Genomic DNA, 19,194 nt, shown 5'->3' with positions numbered 1-19,194 from the left:
GGTCAGGGAGGTGACCAAGAAAGTGATGGTCACTCTGACAGAGCTCCAGAGTTCATCTGGGGAGATGGGAGAACCTTCCAGAAGGACAACCATCTCTGCAGCACTCCACCAATCAGGCCTTTGTGGTAGAGTGGCCAGACGGATGCCACTCCTCAGTAAAAGGCAGCCCGCTTGGAGTTTGCCAAAAGGCACATAGACTCTCAGACCATGAGAAACAAGATTGTCTGGTCTGATTGAACTCTTTGGCCTGAATGCCAAGCGTCACGTCTGGAGGAAACCCGGCTCCATCCCTACTGTGAAGCATGGTGGTGGCAGCATCATGCTGTGGGGATGTTTTCAGTGTCAGGGACTGGGAGACTAATCAGGATCGAGAGAAAGATGAACCGTGCAAAGTACATGGAGATCATTGATGAAAACCTGCTCCAAAGCGCTCAGGCCCTCAGACTGGGGTGAAGGTTCACCTTCCAACAGGACAATGACCCTAAGCACACAGCCAAGACGACGCAGGAGTGGCTTCGGGACAAGTCTCTGAATGTCCTTGAGTGGCCCAGCCAGAGCACAGACTTGAACCTGATCGAACATCTCTGGAGAGACCTGAAAATAGCTGTGCAGCAACGCTCCCCATCCAACCTGACAGAGCTTGAGAAAATCTGCAGAGAAGAATGGAAGAAACTCCCCAAATACAGGTGTGCCAAACTTGCAGCATCACACCCAAGAAGACTCAAGGCTGTAATCGCTGCCAAAGGTGCTTCAACAAAGTACTGAGTAAAGGGTCTGAATACTTATGTAAATGTTCCGTTTGCAAAAAAATCTAAAAACTTGTTTTTGCTTTGTCATTAGGGAGTATTGTATGTAGATTAATGACGGGAAAAAATGAATTAATCCATTTCAGAATAAGGCTGTAACATAACAAAATTAAGAAAAAGTCAAGGGGTCTGAATACTTTCCGAATGCACTGTGTACTGGAGTTATGTATACTAGGCTTCTGTATGCTGGGCGTCTGTATGCTGGGCTTCTGTATGCTGGGCTACTTTATGATGGGGTTATGTATGCTGGGATTATGTATGCTGGGATTATGTATACCGGGCTTCTGTATGCTGGGCTACTAAATGCTGGGGTTTTGTATGCTGGGATTATGTATGCTGGTTTTATGTATGCTGGGGTTATGTATGCTGGGTTTATGTATGCTGGGTTTATGTATGCTGGGTTTATGTATGCTGGGTTTATGTATGCTGGGGTTATGTATGCTGGGGTTATGTATGCTGGTTTTATGTATGCTGGTTTTATGTATGCTGGGATTATGTATGCTGGAGTTATGTATGCTGGGGTTATGTATGCTGGAGTTATGTATGCTGGGGTTATGTATGCTGGGGAATACAAACAAAAAACACAACTTTCACTCGAAATGACGAGGACAAACTGGAGACTCGATCTTGAACAGCAGGTAAACAGCAGGTTGCCTCGGGAAGGCACTTGAACCAGACAGACTCAGACACCTGCTCACCACGCAGCATCTGAGGAAAACACGACACGACAGGGCGATACACAAACACAGCACGGTGAATTCTAGACAAGGAACCGACAGGACAGGAACGGAACACAAAGGAAGAAATAGGGACTCTAATCAGGGGAAAGGATCGGGAACAGGTGTGGGAAGACTAAATGATTGATTAGGGGAATAGGAACAGCTGGGAGCAGGAACGGAACGATAGAGAGAAGAGAGAGAGAGAGAGTGAGAGAGGAGGGGGGAGAGAGGGATAGAAAGAGGAAAGAACCTAATAAGACCAGCAGAGGAAAACGAATAGAATGGGAAGCACAGGGACAAGACAAGATAATAAATGACAAAACATGACAGTACCCCCACTCACCGAGCGCCTCCTGGCGCACTCGAGGAGGAATCCTGGCGGCAACGGAGGAGGAAATCATCAATGAGTGAACGGTCCAGCACGTCCCGAGACGGAACCCAACTCCTCTCCTCAGGACCGTAACCCTCCCAATCCACTAAGTATTGGTGACCCCGTCCCGAAACGCATGTCCATGATCTTATGTACCTTGTAAATAGGTGCGCTCTCGACAAGGACGGGAGGGGGGGAGGGAAGACGAACGGGGGTGCGAAGAAAGGGCTTAACACAGGAGACATGGAAGACAGGATGGACGCGACGAAGATGTCGCGGAAGAAGCAGTCGCACAGCGACAGGGATTGACGACCTGGGAGACACGGAACGGACCAATGAACCGCGGAGTCAACTTACGAGAAGCTGTCGTAAGAGGAAGGTTGCGAGTGGAAAGCCACACTCTCTGGCCGCAACAATACCTTGGACTCTTAATCCTGCGTTTATTGGCGGCTCTCACAGTCTGTGCCCTGTAACGGCAAAGTGCAGACCTCACCCTCCTCCAGGTGCGCTCACAACGTTGGACAAACGCTTGAGCGGAGGGAACGCTGGACTCGGCAAGCTGGGATGAGAACAGAGGAGGCTGGTAACCCAGACTACTCTGAAACGGAGATAACCCGGTAGCAGACGAAGGAAGCGAATTGTGAGCGTATTCTGCCCAGGGGAGCTGTTCTGCCCAAGACGCAGGGTTTCTGAAAGAAAGGCTGCGTAGTATGCGACCAATCGTCTGATTGGCCCTCTCTGCTGACCGTTAGACTGGGGATGAAACCCGGAAGAGAGACTGACGGACGCACCAATCAAACGACAGAACTCCCTCCAAAACTGTGACGTGAATTGCGGGCCTCTGTCTGAAACGGCGTCTAACGGGAGGCCATGAATTCTGAATACATTCTCGATAATGATTTGTGCCGTCTCCTTAGCGGAAGGAAGTTTAGCGAGGGAATGAAATGTGCCGCCTTAGAGAACCTATCGACAACCGTAAGAATCACAGTCTTCCCCGCAGACAAAGGCAGACCGGTAATGAAGTCTAGGGCGATGTGAGACCATGGTCGAGAAGGAATGGGGAGCGGTCTGAGGACGACCGGCAGGAGGAGAGTTACCCGACTTAGTCTGCGCGCAGTCCGAACAAGCAGCCACGAAGCGGCGCGTGTCACGCTCCTGAGTCGGCCACCAAAAGCGCTGGCGAATAGACGCAAGAGTGCCTCGAACACCGGGATGACCAGCTAACTTGGCAGAGTGAGCCCACTGAAGAACAGCCAGACGAGTGGAAACAGGAACGAAAAGGAGGTTACTAGGACAAGCGCGCGGCGAGTGTGCGTGAGTGCTTGCTTAACCTGTCTTTCAATTCCCCAGACTGTTAACCCGACAACACGCCCATAAGGAAGAATCCCCTCGGGATCAGTAGAAGCCACAGAAGAACTAAACAGACGGGATAAGGCATCAGGCTTGGTGTTCTTGCTACCCGGACGGTAAGAAATCACAAACTCGAAACGAGCGAAAAACAACGCCCAACGAGCTTGACGGGCATTAAGTCGTTTGGCAGAACGGATGTACTCAAGGTTCTTATGGTCTGTCCAAACGACAAAAGGCAGTCGCCCCCTCCAACCACTGTCGCCATTCGCCTAGGGCTAAGCGGATGGCGAGCAGTTCACGGTTACCCACATCATAGTTGCGCTCAGATGGCGACAGGCGATGAGAAAAATAAGCGCAAGGATGAACCTTATCGTCAGACTGGAAGCGCTGGGATAGAATGGCTCCCACGCCTACCTCTGAAGCGTCAACCTCGACAATGAATTGTCTAGTGACGTCAGGAGTAACGAGGATAGGAGCGGACGTAAAACGTTCTTTTAGAAGATCAAAAGCTCCCTGGGCGGAACCGGACCACTTAAAACACGTCTTGACAGAAGTAAGAGCTGTGAGAGGGCAGCAACTTGACCGAAATTACGAATGAAACGCCGATAGAAATTAGCGAAACCTAAAAAGCGCTGCAACTCGACACGTGACCTTGGAGCGGGCCAATCACTGACAGCTTGGACCTTAGCGGAATCCATCTGAATGCCTTCAGCGGAAATAACGGAACCGAGAAAAGTAACGGAGGAGACATGAAAAGAGCACTTCTCAGCCTTTACGTAGAGACAATTCTCTAAAGGCGCTGTAGAACACGTCGAACGTGCTGAACATGAATCTCGAGTGACGGAGAAAAAATCAGGATATCGTCAAGATAGACAAAAACAAAGATGTTCAGCATGTCTCTCAGAACATCATTAACTAATGCCTGAAAAACAGCTGGCGCATTGGCGAGACCAAACGGCAGAACCCGGTACTCAAAATGCCCTAACGGAGTGTTAAACGCCGTTTTCCACTCGTCCCCCTCTCTGATGCGCACGAGATGGTAAGCGTTACGAAGGTCCAACTTAGTAAAGCACCTGGCTCCCTGCAGAATCTCGAAGGCTGATGACATAAGGGGAAAGGATAACGATTCTTAACCGTTATGTCATTCAGCCCTCGATAATCCACGCAGGGGCGCAGAGTACCGTCCTTCTTCTTAACAAAAAAGAACCCCGCCCCGGCCGGAGAAAAAGGCACTATGGTACCGGCGTCAAGAGACACAGACAAATAATCCTCGAGAGCCTTACGTTCGGGAGCCGACAGAGAGTATAGTCTACCCCGAGGAGGAGTGGTCCCCGGAAGGAGATCAATACTACAATCATACGACCGGTGAGGAGGAAGGGAGTTGGCTCGGGACCGACTGAAGACCGTGCGCAGATCATGATATTCCTCCGGCACTCCTGTCAAATCGCCAGGTTCCTCCTGAGAAGTAGGGACAGAAGAAACGGGAGGGATGGCAGACATTAAACACTTCACATGACAAGAAACGTTCCAGGATAGGATAGAATTACTAGACCAATTAATAGAAGGATTATGACATACTAGCCAGGGATGACCCAAAACAACAGGTGTAAACGGTGAACGAAAATCAAAAAAGAAATAGTCTCACTGTGGTTACCAGATACTGTGAGGGTTAAAGGTAGTGTCTCAAATCTGATACTGGGAAGATGACTACCATCTAAGGCGAACATGGGCGTAGGCTTCTCTAACTCTCTGAAAGGAATGTCATGTTTCCGAACCCATGCTTCGTCCATGAAACAACCCTCAGCCCCAGAGTCTATCAAGGCACTACATGTAGCACCCGAACCGGTCCAGCGTAGATGGACCGACAAAAAATAGTACAGGATTTTGATGGAGAGACTTGAGTAGTTGCGCTCACCTGTAGCCCTCCGCTTACAGATGAGCTCTGGCTTTACTGGACATGAATTAACAAAATGTCCAGCAACTCCATAATAGAGGCACAGGCGGTTGGTGATCCTCCGTTCCCTCTCCTTAGTCGAGATGCGAATCCCTCCCAGCTGCATGGGCTCAGTCTCTGAGCCAGAGGAGGAGATGGTTGCGATGCGGAGCAGGGAAACACCGTTGATGCGAGCTCTCTTCCACGAGCCCGGTGACGAAGATCTACCCGTCGTTCTATGCGGATGGCGAGAGCAATCAAAGAGTCCACATCTGAAGGAACCTCCCGGGAGAGAATCTCATCCTTAACCACTGCGTGGAGTCCCTCCAGAAAACGAGCGAGCAGCGCCGGCTCGTTCCACTCACTAGAGGCAGCAAGAGTGCGAAACTCAATAGAATAATCCGTTATGGACCGTTCACCTTGGCATAAGGAAGCCAGGGCCCTAGAAGCCTCCCTACCAAAAACTGAACGGTCAAAAACCCGAATCATCTCCTCTTTAAAGTTCTGGAACTTGTTAGAGCAATCAGCCCTTGCCTCCCAGATAGCTGTGCCCCATTCTCGAGCCCGGCCAGTAAGGAGTGAAATGACGTAAGCAACCCGAGCTCTCTCTCTAGAGTATGTGTTGGGTTGGAGAGAGAACACAATCTCACACTGCGTGAGAAAGGAGCGGCACTCAGTGGGCTGCCCGGAGTAGCAAGGTGGGTTATTAACCCTAGGTTCTGGAGGCTCGGCAGGCCAGGAAGTAACAGGTGGCACGAGACGTAGACTCTGGAACTGTCCAGAGAGGTCGGAAACCTGAGCGGCCAGGTTCTCCACGGCATGGCGAGCAGCAGACAATTCCTGCTCGTGTCTGCCGAGCATGGCTCCTTGGATCTCGACGGCAGTGTAACGAGCGTCTGAAGTCGCTGGGTCCATTCCTTGGTCGGTTCCTTCTGTCATGCAGGTGAAAGAGGACCCAAAAGCGACTTAACGAAAACAGAGTCTTTAATCCAGTAAAGTAAATACAAACAAAAAACACAACTTTCACTCGAAATGACGAGGACAAACTGGAGACTCGATCTTGAACAGCAGGTGAACAGCAGGTTGCCTCGGGAAGGCACTTGAACCAGACAGACTCAGACACCTGCTCACCACGCAGCATCTGAGGAAAACACGACACGACAGGGCGATACACAAACACAGCACGGTGAATTCTAGACAAGGAACCGACAGGACAGGAACGGAACACAAAGGAAGAAATAGGGACTCTAATCAGGGGAAAGGATCGGGAACAGGTGTGGGAAGACTAAATGATTGATTAGGGGAATAGGAACAGCTGGGAGCAGGAACGGAGACGATAGAGAGAAGAGAGAGCGAGAGAGTGAGAGAGGAGGGGGGGGAGAGAGGGATAGAAAGAGGAAAGAACCTAATAAGACCAGCAGAGTATGTATGCTGGGCTACTTTATGCTGGGGTTATGTATGCTGGGATTATGTATGCTGGTTTTATGTATGCTGGTTTTATGTATGCTGGGATTATGTATGCTGGAGTTATGTATGCTGGGGTTATGTATGCTGGGCTACTTTATGCTGGGGTTATGTATGCTGGGCTACTTTATGCTGGGGTTATGTATGCTGGGTTTATGTATGCTGGGATTATGTATGCTGGGATTATGTATGCTGGGTTTATGTATGCTGGGGTTATGTATGCTGGGGTTATGTATGTCAGCTATCGCCAATTAACACTTGATCTGATTGAATCTAGGCCTTAGTCTGCGTCTGTCCCTCTGTGTCCATGTTAGATGGAGAACGGCAGCGTACAGCGGGACTTTAAGATGCTCACCCCAGCCCAGGTCACCGAGGCCCTCCTCTCCTTCACCAACAGTCATCTACACATCCTGGTCAGTCATTCACCATCAACAGCTCTAATAATGTAGCTGAATATTTCTCCTTTTCACCCTGCACTCTCCCTTCCTGTTTCTCACCCTTAGAAGGCCTACCATTCCAGACTTCAGGCTCTGGATGAAGCCCTGAAGGAATCCCCATTTTTCAAAGCCCATGAGGTCAGTTGATATGTGCTACTTAAACATGTCAACCTTCCCTCTACTTCATAATAACGTATTTAGCCTCAGAACTAGTCATGCAGTAATGTTTTGGGTTCACCTGGCAGGTGATTGGCAGCTCGCTCCTCTTCGTCCACGACTGGACCAGTAAGGCCAGCATCTGGATGATAGACTTTGGGAAGACCACCCCGTCGCCCAGCACTGTGCAGCTGAGGCATGACGTCCCGTGGGCCGAGGGGAATCGGGAGGATGGGTACCTGATCGGGCTGGCCGCCCTCACCTCCCTCGTGGGTCAGGCCATCAGCCAGGCAGCCTGCAGACAGGAGGAGAACCATGGAGAGGAGATGGGCAGTGTCACACACACCCTGCAGGAACAGGAACACACACAGACTAAAAGTCAGGGTGGTCAGGGCGAGGCAGCACAGAATGAAGATACTTCTGATTGAAGAAGAGAGGCCACATCAGGACAATATTCACAGGAATGTGTTCTCTAATTTACATGGATGATGTTTGTGGATAATTGCAATAGACACTATTAATGGATAGAATTATCTTAACTGTTTAGAAGCAGGACAATATTTTTATATTTTTCACAATAAAAACAACCTACTGTACAAATTCCTCGTCTATACACATCATATTGACAGTTATCAATATATTCTAACTCAAATTTGCACCATAGACCATGGTCTGGTTTGTCTCATTTGCTTGTGCCATTAAGGAAATGAAATTTGAATAGCCACAGTAGATACTCCAGGCTTTGTGGTGGTGGTTATCTCCTCAACCATCACTGCAGGACAGGTGAGGGAGGTTAACACCCAACATCAGACGCAGCCAACAAAAACAGGGTCTTTCATTTCTTTCATTACACATTTCTTCAGCATTACATCTGTGGTACAAGTTGGCAAAGTTCATGAGGTCAAAGTTGACAGGAATTGTCTTTGCTGCTCAATGGATATCCCTGTGCCCTATCAGAGATACTGTACTTTTGAGGAGATGGGAAACTCCAATGGAATTCTATTAACGCCCATTGTGTACGCCCAATGGGTCACGCGGTGCATTCTGGGCAATTCGGGACAAGGAGAGCTCTCCTTCAAGGAGTGACTGGGAGTCAGTTGGGCGCTAACTCAAAAAAAATCGAATCAAATCCAATGTTACTTGTCCCAAGCACCAAATACAACTGGTGTAGACTTTTTCCTTAAATGCTTGCTTACGAGCCATTCCCAACGATGCAGTGTTCAAATGTAAATATAAAATAGTAACACGAGGAATAAAATAAAATACACAAGAATGGAGCTGTAAACAGGGAGTACCAGTACCAGATCAATGTGCATCTATATACAGGGAGTACCAGTACCAGATCAATGTGGAGCTATAAACAGGGTGTACCAGTACCAGATCAATGTGCAGCTATATACAGGGTGTACCAGTACCAGATCAATGTGGAGCTATATACAGGGAGTACCAGTACGAGATCAATATGCATCTATATACAGGGAGTACCAGTACCAGATCAATGTGGAGCTATAAACAGGGAGTACCAGTACCAGATCAATGTGGAGCTATATACAGGGAGTACCAGTACCAGATCAATGTGGAGCTATATACAGGGAGTACCAGTACCAGATCAATGTACAGCTATATACAGGGAGTACCAGTACCAGATCAATGTGCAGCTATAAACAGGGAGTACCAGCACCAGACCAATGTGCAACTATAAACAGGGAGTACCAGTACCAGATCAATGTACAGCTATAAACAGGGAGTACCAGTACCAGATCAATGTACAGCTATATACAGGGAGTACCAGTACCAGATCAATGTGGAACTATATACAGGGAGTACCAGTACCAGATCAATGTGGAGCTATAAACAGGGAGTACCAGTACCAGATCAATGTGCAGCTATAAACAGGGAGTACCAGTACCAGACCAATGTGCAACTATAAACAGGGAGTACCAGTACCAGATCAATGTACAGCTATAAACAGGGAGTACCAGTACCAGATCAATGTGCAGCTATATACAGGGAGTACCAGTACCAGATCAATGTGCAGCTATATACAGGGAGTACCAGTACCAGATCGATGTGCAGCTATATACAGGGAGTACCAGTACCAGATCAATGTGCAGCTATAAACAGGGAGTAGCAGTACCAGATCAATGTGCAGCTATATACAGGGAGTACCAGTATCAGATCAATGTGCAGCTATATACAGGGAGTACCAGTACCAGATCAATGTGGAGCTATATACAGGGAGTACCAGTATCAGATCAATGTGCAGCTATATACAGGGAGTACCAGTACCAGATCAATGTGGCGCTATATACAGGGAGTACCAGTACCAGATCAATGTACAGCTATATACAGGGAGTACCAGTACCAGATCAATGTGCAGCTATAAACAGGGAGTACCAGTACCAGACCAATGTGCAACTATAAACAGGGAGTACCAGTACCAGATCAATGTACAGCTATAAACAGGGAGTACCAGTACCAGATCAATGTACAGCTATATACAGGGAGTACCAGTACCAGATCAATGTGCAGCTATATACAGGGAGTACCAGTACCAGATCAATGTGCAGCTATATACAGGGAGTACCAGTACCAGATCAATGTGCAGCTATAAACAGGGAGTACCAGTACCAGACCAATGTGCAACTATAAACAGGGAGTACCAGTACCAGATCAATGTACAGCTATAAACAGGGAGTACCAGTACCAGATCAATGTACAGCTATATACAGGGAGTACCAGTACCAGATCAATGTGCAGCTATATACAGGGAGTACCAGTACCAGATCAATGTGCAGCTATATACAGGGAGTACCAGTACCAGATCAATGTGGAGCTATATACAGGGAGTACCAGTACCAGATCAATGTGCAGCTATAAACAGGGAGTAGCAGTACCAGATCAATGTGCAGCTATAAGCAGGGAGTACCAGTACCAGATCAATGTACAGCTATATACAGGGAGTACCAGTACCAGATCAATGTGCAGCTATATACAGGGAGTACCAGTACCAGATCAATGTGCAGCTATAAACAGGGAGTAGCAGTACCAGATCAATGTGCAGCTATAAACAGGGAGTACCAGTACCAGATCAATGTGCAGCTATATACAGGGAGTACCAGTACCAGATCAATGTGGAGCTATATACAGGGAGTACCAGTACCAGATCAATGTGCAGCTATAAACAGTGAGTAGCAGTACCAGATCAATGTGCAGCTATAAACAGGGAGTACCAATACCAGATCAATGTGCAGCTATATACAGGGAGTACCAGTACCAGATCAATGTGGAGCTATATACAGGGAGTACCAGTACCAGATCAATGTGCAGCTATAAACAGGGAGTAGCAGTACCAGATCAATGTGCAGCTATAAACAGGGAGTACCAGTACCAGACCAATGTGCAACTATAAACAGGGAGTACCAGTACCAGATCAATGTACAGCTATAAACAGGGGGTACCAGTACCAGATCAATGTACAGCTATATACAGGGAGTACCAGTACCAGATCAATGTGCAGCTATATACAGGGAGTACCAGTACCAGATCAATGTGCAGCTATATACAGGGAGTACCAGTACCAGATCAATGTGCAGCTATAAACAGGGAGTACCAGTACCAGACCAATGTGCAACTATAAACAGGGAGTACCAGTACCAGATCAATGTACAGCTATAAACAGGGAGTACCAGTACCAGATCAATGTACAGCTATATACAGGAGTACCAGTACCAGATCAATGTGCAGCTATATACAGGGAGTACCAGTACCAGATCAATGTGCAGCTATATACAGGGAGTACCAGTACCAGATCAATGTGCAGCTATATACAGGGAGTACCAGTACCAGATCAATGTGCAGCTATAAACAGGGAGTAGCAGTACCAGATCAATGTGCAGCTATAAACAGGGAGTACCAGTACCAGATCAATGTGCAGCTATATACAGGGAGTACCAGTACCAGATCAATGTGGAGCTATATACAGGGAGTACCAGTATCAGATCAATGTGCAGCTATATACAGGGAGTACCAGTACCAGATCAATGTGGAGCTATATATAGGGAGTACCAGTACCAGATCAATGTGCAGCTATAAACAGGGAGTAGCAGTACCAGATCAATGTGCAGCTATAAACAGGGAGTACCAGTACCAGATCAATGTGCAGCTATATACAGGGAGTACCAGTACCAGATCAATGTGCAGCTATATACAGGGAGTACCAGTATCAGATCAATGTGCAGCTATATACAGGGAGTACCAGTACCAGATCAATGTGGAGCTATATACAGGGAGTACCAGTACCAGATCAATGTGGAGCTATATACAGGGAGTACCAGTACCAGATCAATGTGCAGCTACATACAGGGAGTACCAGTACCAGATCAATGTGCAGCTATATACAGGGAGTACCAGTACCAGATCAATGTACAGCTATTACATTTACATTTAAGTCATTTAGCAGACTATATACAGGGAGTACCAGTACCAGATCAATGTGCATCTATAAACAGGGAGTACCAGTACCAGATCAATGTGGAGCTATAAACAGGGAGTACCAGTACCAGATCAATGTGCAGCTATAAACAGGGAGTACCAGTACCAGATCAATGTGGAACTATATACAGGGAGTACCAGTACCAGATCAATGTGGAGCTATAAACAGGGAGTACCAGTACCAGATCAATGTGGAGCTATATACAGGGAGTACCAGTACCAGATCAATGTGGAGCTATATACAGGGAGTACCAGTACCAGATCAATGTGCAGCTATAAACAGGGAGTACCAGTACCAGATCAATGTACAGCTATAAACAGGGAGTACCAGTACCAGATCAATGTGCAGCTATATACAGGGAGGGGAGAGCCCCATTCACATTGAAAGGGTTGTAGTGGAGCGGTTCGAGAGCTTCAAATTCCTTGGCGTTCACATCACTAAGGACTTAACATGGTCCACAAACATCCGCACAGTTGTAAAGAGGGCACGGCAGTGCCTCTTCCTCCTCAGGAGGCTAAAAAGATTTAGCATGGATTCTCGGATTCTCAAAAAGTTCTACAGCTGCACCATCAAGAGCATCTTGACTGGCTCCATCATTGCGTGGTATGGAAAATGCACCGCCCTTGATTGCAAAGAGCTACAGAGGGTGATGCGGACAGCCCAGTACATCACTGGGGCCAAACTCCCTGCCATCTGACACAAAACAAATAAATATATATTACACACACTTTTCCACTCATTATTTGCTGGTGTTGCTCTGTTCTTAACGTACTCTTATTATCTATCCTGATGCCTCGTCACTTTACCCTGCCTTCACTTTTGAGCCAGGAGAGGTTGACATGCATATCATTAATATTTGCTCTCTGTGTACATCCAAGGGCCAGCCATGCTGCCCTGTTCTGAGCCAATTGCAATTTTCCTAAATCCCTCTTTGTGGCACATGACCACATGACTGAACAGTAGTCCAGGTGCAACAAAACTAGAGCCTGTAGGACCTGCCTTGTTGATAGTGCAGTTAAGAAGGTAGAGCAGCGCATTATTATGGCAGACATTCATCTTAGCTACTGTTGTATCAATATGTTTTGACCATGACAGTTTACAATCCAGGGTTACTCCAAGCAGTTTAGTCACCTCAACTTGCTCAATTTCCACATTATTTATTACAATATTTAGTTGAAGTTTAGGGTTTAGTGAATGATTTGTCCCAAATACAATGCTTTAATTTTTTATATTTAGGAACAACTTATTCCTTGCCACCCATTCAAAACTAATTGCATGTCTTTGTTAAGTGTTGCAGTCATTTCAGTCGCTGTTGTAGCTGACATGTATAGTGTTGAGTAATCCGCATACATAGACATACTGGCGTTACTGAAAGCCAGTTGCATGTCGTTAGTAAAGATTGAAAAAAGTAAGGGGCCTAGACAGTTGCTCTGGGGAATTCCTGATTCTACCTGGATTATGTTGGAGAGGCTTCCATTAAAGAACACCCTCTGTGTTCTGTTAGACAGGTAACTCTTTATCCACAATATAGCAGGCAGTTTGCTGAACACATCTGCAAGATAGGAAAGGAGGGCTCCCCAATCTGTGTCCTCGAACACAGCCACAAGGGGGTGTGAGTGCTCAGACAGAAAATCACTTATTTTGGCACGCAGCTCAAAAAGCCTCTTTAGCGTTTTCCCTCTTGATAGCCAATGGACGTCGGCGTGAAGCCGTAGCTGCTGGTGCCCAGTCCCACTGTCATCACAGAGCCTTTCAAACAGTCAGTGATTCAGAGGCCTGGACGAGATAAAGTTAATCACTTTCACTGTCTCATTCAAAACATAATGTAACCTAGGACTCATTCTCTTGCTAGCCAATTCCTCTTTGTGAATGATACAGTGGGTTTGACCTTTTTGTGGGCAATTAATCATTTCACTCTCCCGTGCATTGATGCAACACGATCGGTGCACACATGAACACAGGATTTCCAATCCTGATTGAACTCTGAGAAAGAGCAGTCAATAACGTGAAACACATCTTCACCTGTAGTTCTCTCCATTAGCTTCTTGCAGAACAGAATGTGTTCATTAATTTGCGAAATGTCTCTGTATCGCACAAACACAATCAACTGGGCTTCCCCACTGACATCAGTTGATTTTATTTTTCTCCACCTATTGATTAACAATATCAACGCCCATGACGTCGATCCTATGGCACACCGTGTTATTGTACAATGGTACAGTCTGCAGTGCATCAGGTGCTGTCTTATCATTCATAGTTTCTATAAGGATAACAGCAGCAGGCACTCAAGCGCCCGGAGCAAAGCATCACTTGTGCACTTGGCAGAAGCAGAGGCCAGATAGACAGAGCAATGCGCACAGACCAAGACTAAAGTAAAAAAGTAGGCCTATAAATATAAAATAACTACAGATTTTACACGAGTGCCCTCAGTAAATGTTTTCCTGACTATTAAAATTGAATTAAATTGAATATATTGTTTACGGTAATATTTTTCAAAGTATTTTGTTTCTTCACATTTTAGAACATTTTCTGAAGTACACCCTGGAGACTGCTTTTTCACCTCCTCTCCTACACCCACTCCTGCCTGTGTGTGCACCTTTGCTGTGACTTCTGTTGCAGAGAAGTGGGAAAAGTCACTAAATGCTACCAAAGCAATAGCGATAATCGGTGTCAAAACTCCACAAAGGCACTGAAAAGTAGATGTATTTGTCGCTTGCCTCTACCAAATAAAGTCGCTGGAGGGGTCTGAACTCAATCCAAAGTCACCCAATTGGAAACACTGGTGACCGTTGGTCAGACTGAGGCAAGCTCATGTTTTAAATGTTGATAACGTGTATAATTGCACCGGAGTCAGAACCTATAATGGCATTTTAAGTCAGAACCATCCAGAGAAGTGATGCTAGTCGGGCGGGCGGGTGCGGGCAGCGATCGGTTGAAGAGCATGCATTTAGTTTTACTAGCATTTAAGAGCAGTTGGAGGCCACGGAAGAAGTGTTGTATGGCATTGAAGCTTGTTTGGAGGTTTGTTAACACAGTGTACTAAGAAGTGCCAGATGTATACAGAATGGTGTCTTCTGCATAGAGGTGAATCAAAGAATCAGAGCGACATCATTGTTGTATACAGAGAAAAGATTCGGCCCGAGAATTGAACCCTGTGGAACCCCCATAGAGACTGCTAGAGGTCCGGACAACAGGCCCTACAATTTGACACACTAAACTCTACCTTAGAAGTAGTTAGTGAACCAGGCGAGGCAGTCATTAGAGAAACCAAGGCTGTTGAGTCTGCCGATAAGAATACGGTGATTGACAGAGTCGAAAGCCTTGGCCAGGTTGATGAAGACGGCTGCACAGTACTGTCTTTTAGCAATGGCGATTATGATATCGTTTATGACCTTGAGCGTGGCTGAGGTGCACCTGTGACCAGCACAGAAACCGGATTGCATAGCAGAGAAGGTACGGTGGGATTCTAAATGGTCGGTGATCTGTTTGTTAACTTGGCTTTCGAAGACTTTAGAAAGGCAGAATAGGATGGGTGTAGGTCTGTAACAGGTCTGTAACAGTTTGGGTCTAGAGGGTCTCCTCCTTTGAAGAGGGGGATGACCGCAGCCGCTTTCCAATCTTTAGTAATCTCAGACGAGCAGTTTCGCTAGCCAACAGGCAACACAGCACTTCTACAATTGTCAGGATTTGGCCAGGGTTGTTCCAGTTTTTGGTCACTAGATGCCCCCATTGTGCCTTTTGACCTTTTGTTTTCCCTTGATCCCCATTATTATTTGTGCCTTGTTTCCCCTGATTGTATTTAAACCCTTTGTTTTACTCAGTTCTTTGCTCTGTGTTTGTATGTTAGCACCCAGCCCTAGTACTCTGTGAACTCTTGTTGTTCCCGGTGGACTCTCTTGTGGAATTCTGTTTTTTGTTCTTGTTTGTTTGTTTTTGAGTATCTTTTGAGGCTTTTTGTGCTTTACCTTCCACCTTGTGGATTTACCTTTTTGTCTTGGAGGATTACCTTTGTTCTTGTGGAATTCCTTTTGAGGTTGTGGAGTTACATGTTTTCCTGAAGAACTTCACTTTTTACTTCATTAAATACACCGTCTCAAGTACTGCTGTGTCTGCCTCATCTTCTGGGTTCTGCCGATTATTTGTCATGTTTTGTCATATATTGTCATGTCTTGTCCCTGTGCTTTCTCTTCTATTCGTTTCCCCCTGCTGGTCTTATTAGGTTTCTTTCCCTCTCTCTCTATCCCTCTCTCTCTATCCCTCTCTCTCTCTATCGTTTCGTTCCTGCTCCCAGCTGTTCCTCATTCTCCTAACTACCTTGTTTACTCTTTCACACCTGTCCCCTATTTTGCCCTCTGATTAAGTCCCTATTTCTCTCTCTGTTTCCGCTTCTGTCTTTGTCGGATCCTTGTTTGATGTTTGCTGTTCGCCTGTGTACTTGTTCCGTCCTGTCGTGTTTTTGCCTTCTTCAGATGCTGCGTGTGAGCAGGTGTCTCTGTCAGCTACGGCCTGCGCCTACCCGAAGCGACCTGCAGTCTGTGGCCGCTTCTCCTGTTATTCCCCTCTACAGACTAGAGGATTTCTGTTATTCCCCGTTTGGACATTTCCTGTTAAGGATTCAGGATTTGTCGTTTTCTGTTTGGACGTGAATAAACTCTGTTTCTGTTAAGTCGCTTTTGGGTCTTCACTCACCAGCATAACACTATTCGTGAAATCCCTGATCACACTTGTGGGCGATATCATGGCAATGTTGGCTAACTAATGCTCAAAACAATTGGGAACTTGGAAATCTCAGACTTCAGTGCCTTAAAGATAACTGGGAACTCGGATAAAAAAAAATAACCCCTCCGACTGGGGAAAATGGTTTTAAAAGGTCATCAAACTCGGGAACTCTGGCCTCTTTTTAGAGTCGTACTTTTCGACCTGATGAACACTGACATCATGATTGACCACGTATTTTTCAGAGTTCCCAGTGGTCTAGAACACACCAGAAGCTCAAGTGTAGAAATACGTCATTGTGTCTAACAGTAGTGTAGCGCCGAGCTGCACATGTGCAGGCCATTAAATCAAAGGCACTCCTTCAATATAAAGTTGTTTTTGACGAAAATGAAATGTGTCAGTTTGTCACATTCGCAAGGTTGGAGTAATAACATGTTTAACTACATAAGACATTGGCTCGAATATAGGTTGTGCCTTTAGATTCAGAGAAAATGAACAACTAAGGAAGAATTCTTCCCTTCTCTCATTGACTTCTCAAACCTTGGCCTGGTTCCCAAAGGCTTGCGTTGTTCAGTGGTGTAAAGTACTTAATTAAGTAAAAAGTCATTTTTTGGTGGTGTCTGTACTTTACTATTTATATTTTTGACAACTTTTACTTCTACTCCACTACATTCCTTAAGAAAATAATGTACTTATTACTCCATAAATTTTCCCTCACAAAAGTAGTTGTTAAATTTCAAATGCTTAGTAGGACAAGAAATTTGTCCAATTTGTTCAAATTTGTCCAATTCATACACTCACACGCACCCTGGTCATCCCTACTGCCTTTGATCTGGCAGACACACTAAGTACAAATGTTTTGTTAGTAAAATATGTCTAAGTGTTGGAGTGTGCCCTGGCTACTTGTACATGTATTTTCATTCCATAATATAAGGATTGTGAAATTATTTATACTTACATTTTTTTTAAACCAAATATTTGTAGACTTTTACTCAAGTACTATTTTACTGGGTGACTTTCACTTTCACGCTTGAGTAATTTTCTATTAAGTTATCTTTACTTTTACTCAAGTATGAAAATTGGGTACTCTTTCCACCACTGGTGTTGTTGCGCTTCTGGGTTTAGAAACTGGGTTTAGAAACTCATATGGTTCTTTCAAGACAACTGGGTTTAGAAACTCATATGGTTCTTTCAAGACAACTGGGTTTAGAAACTCATATGGTTCTTTCAAGACAACTGGGTTTAGAAACTCATATGGTTCTTTCAAGACAACTGGGTTTAGAAACTCACATGGTTCTTTCAAGACAACTGGGTTTAGAAACTCATATGGTTCTTTCAAGACAACTGGGTTTAGAAACTCATATGGTTCTTTCAAGACAACTGGGTTTAGAAACTCATATGGTTCTTTCAAGACAACTGGGTTTAGAAACTCATATGGTTCTTTCAAGACAACTGGGTTTAGAAACTCATATGGTTCTTTCAAGACAACTGGGTTTAGAAACTCATATGGTTCTTTCAAGACAACTGGGAACTCAGGGGGAAAGAAATGTATACATCAGCGGTCTTCAGGTCAGATTTATTTGTTCATAACTGACCCAAGCAGACCAGAGATGGTTGTTTCCAATGGGCGCAAATGAATTATAGTGGACAGAACAAGCACTGTGATTGACAGAGCCAAGAATGAGCTAGTGATATCCTGTTGGCGCGTTCAACCATTTATTTGCATATGTCTGTTAGGGAACGCCTAACAGTGTGCGAGTGTGTAATAACTCAATTTGTCCTTGCACTGCTAAACAATGTCATTTTTAAGAACTTTGACAAAGGGTAAAGTCTACAAATGCAGTCCACTCTGTTTGTTACAGATTGTAGTTTTTGAAACACAAAGGCCAAAGTCCATCTCGCTCCATCTTCTCCCACTTCTGGCCACTGGGTTTCCTCTCATCACCATATTTGGCAGTGAGAAGAAAAGCCAAATGGATTTTTCACCTTTATATCTGGCTCATTGTTATATCTGTGGTTGGATGAACGTTCAAAATGTTTTTTTTTCTCAGTCGGTGATAGTTTTTTCAGAGTCTCAGTGGTCTTGAAAGCACTGAAATTGGAAATGACAAAATAAACAGACCACAAATTCCAATTGGCTATACTTAAACTCTTTAACATCATCCGCAGCTCTGGAATTTCCACCAATATTTGGAACCAAGAACTGATTTGACCCCAATAACTACTCATGGTGTAATTGTGATAACTTACAGGAACTTAAGTCCTTTTGTTTACCCAATCTAGAATACCTCACAATCAAATGCCGACCGTATTATCTCCAAAGAGAATTCTCATCGATTATAGCCACGGCTGTGTATATCTCCCCTCAAGCTGATACCACGATGGCCCTCAAAGAACTCCACTGGACTTTATGCAAACTGGAATCCACATATCCTGAGGCCGCATTTATTGAAGCTGGGGATTTTAATAAAGCAAATTTGAGAAGAATCATGCCGAAGTTCTATCAACATATCGACTGTAGTACTCCCACTGCAAAAACACTCAAACCACTGTTACTCCAAATTCTTGTTATGCACTTGAGTGAGGACCCAAAAGCGGTTTAACAAAAACAGAGTCCTTTAATGTAAACACAGGGAAGACATAGATCCTCTTCAGATGTAGATAAAGGAAAAATAGACAACCCGCAGAGAGGGCGACAAATTAAACAAAAAGTCCTTCTGATAATCACAAAAGAGTCCCCTTCTTAGC

General features: G+C 45.4%; 1 protein-coding gene across 1 annotated transcript in view; it reads left to right on the top strand.

Annotated features, from left to right (window-relative positions):
- The window catches only part of LOC124010634 (inositol-trisphosphate 3-kinase B-like), a 9,958-nt gene extending 2,174 nt beyond the window's left edge, over positions 1-7,784 (top strand). Inside the window, exons 4-6 of the mRNA XM_046323304.1 lie at positions 6,957-7,055; positions 7,146-7,217; positions 7,325-7,784. Coding sequence (XP_046179260.1) covers positions 6,957-7,055; positions 7,146-7,217; positions 7,325-7,663 — 510 coding nt within the window. The 3' untranslated portion in view covers positions 7,664-7,784. The remainder of the gene's footprint in view (positions 1-6,956; positions 7,056-7,145; positions 7,218-7,324) is intronic.
- The last annotated feature ends 11,410 nt before the right edge of the window (positions 7,785-19,194 follow it).

The sequence above is a fragment of the Oncorhynchus gorbuscha genome, linkage group LG23, assembly GCF_021184085.1.
Source record: "Oncorhynchus gorbuscha isolate QuinsamMale2020 ecotype Even-year linkage group LG23, OgorEven_v1.0, whole genome shotgun sequence".
NCBI classification, from domain to species: Eukaryota; Metazoa; Chordata; class Actinopteri; order Salmoniformes; family Salmonidae; genus Oncorhynchus; species Oncorhynchus gorbuscha.
Note: the sequence above shows the minus strand (reverse complement) of the source record. Positions and strands in the feature narration are given on the sequence as shown.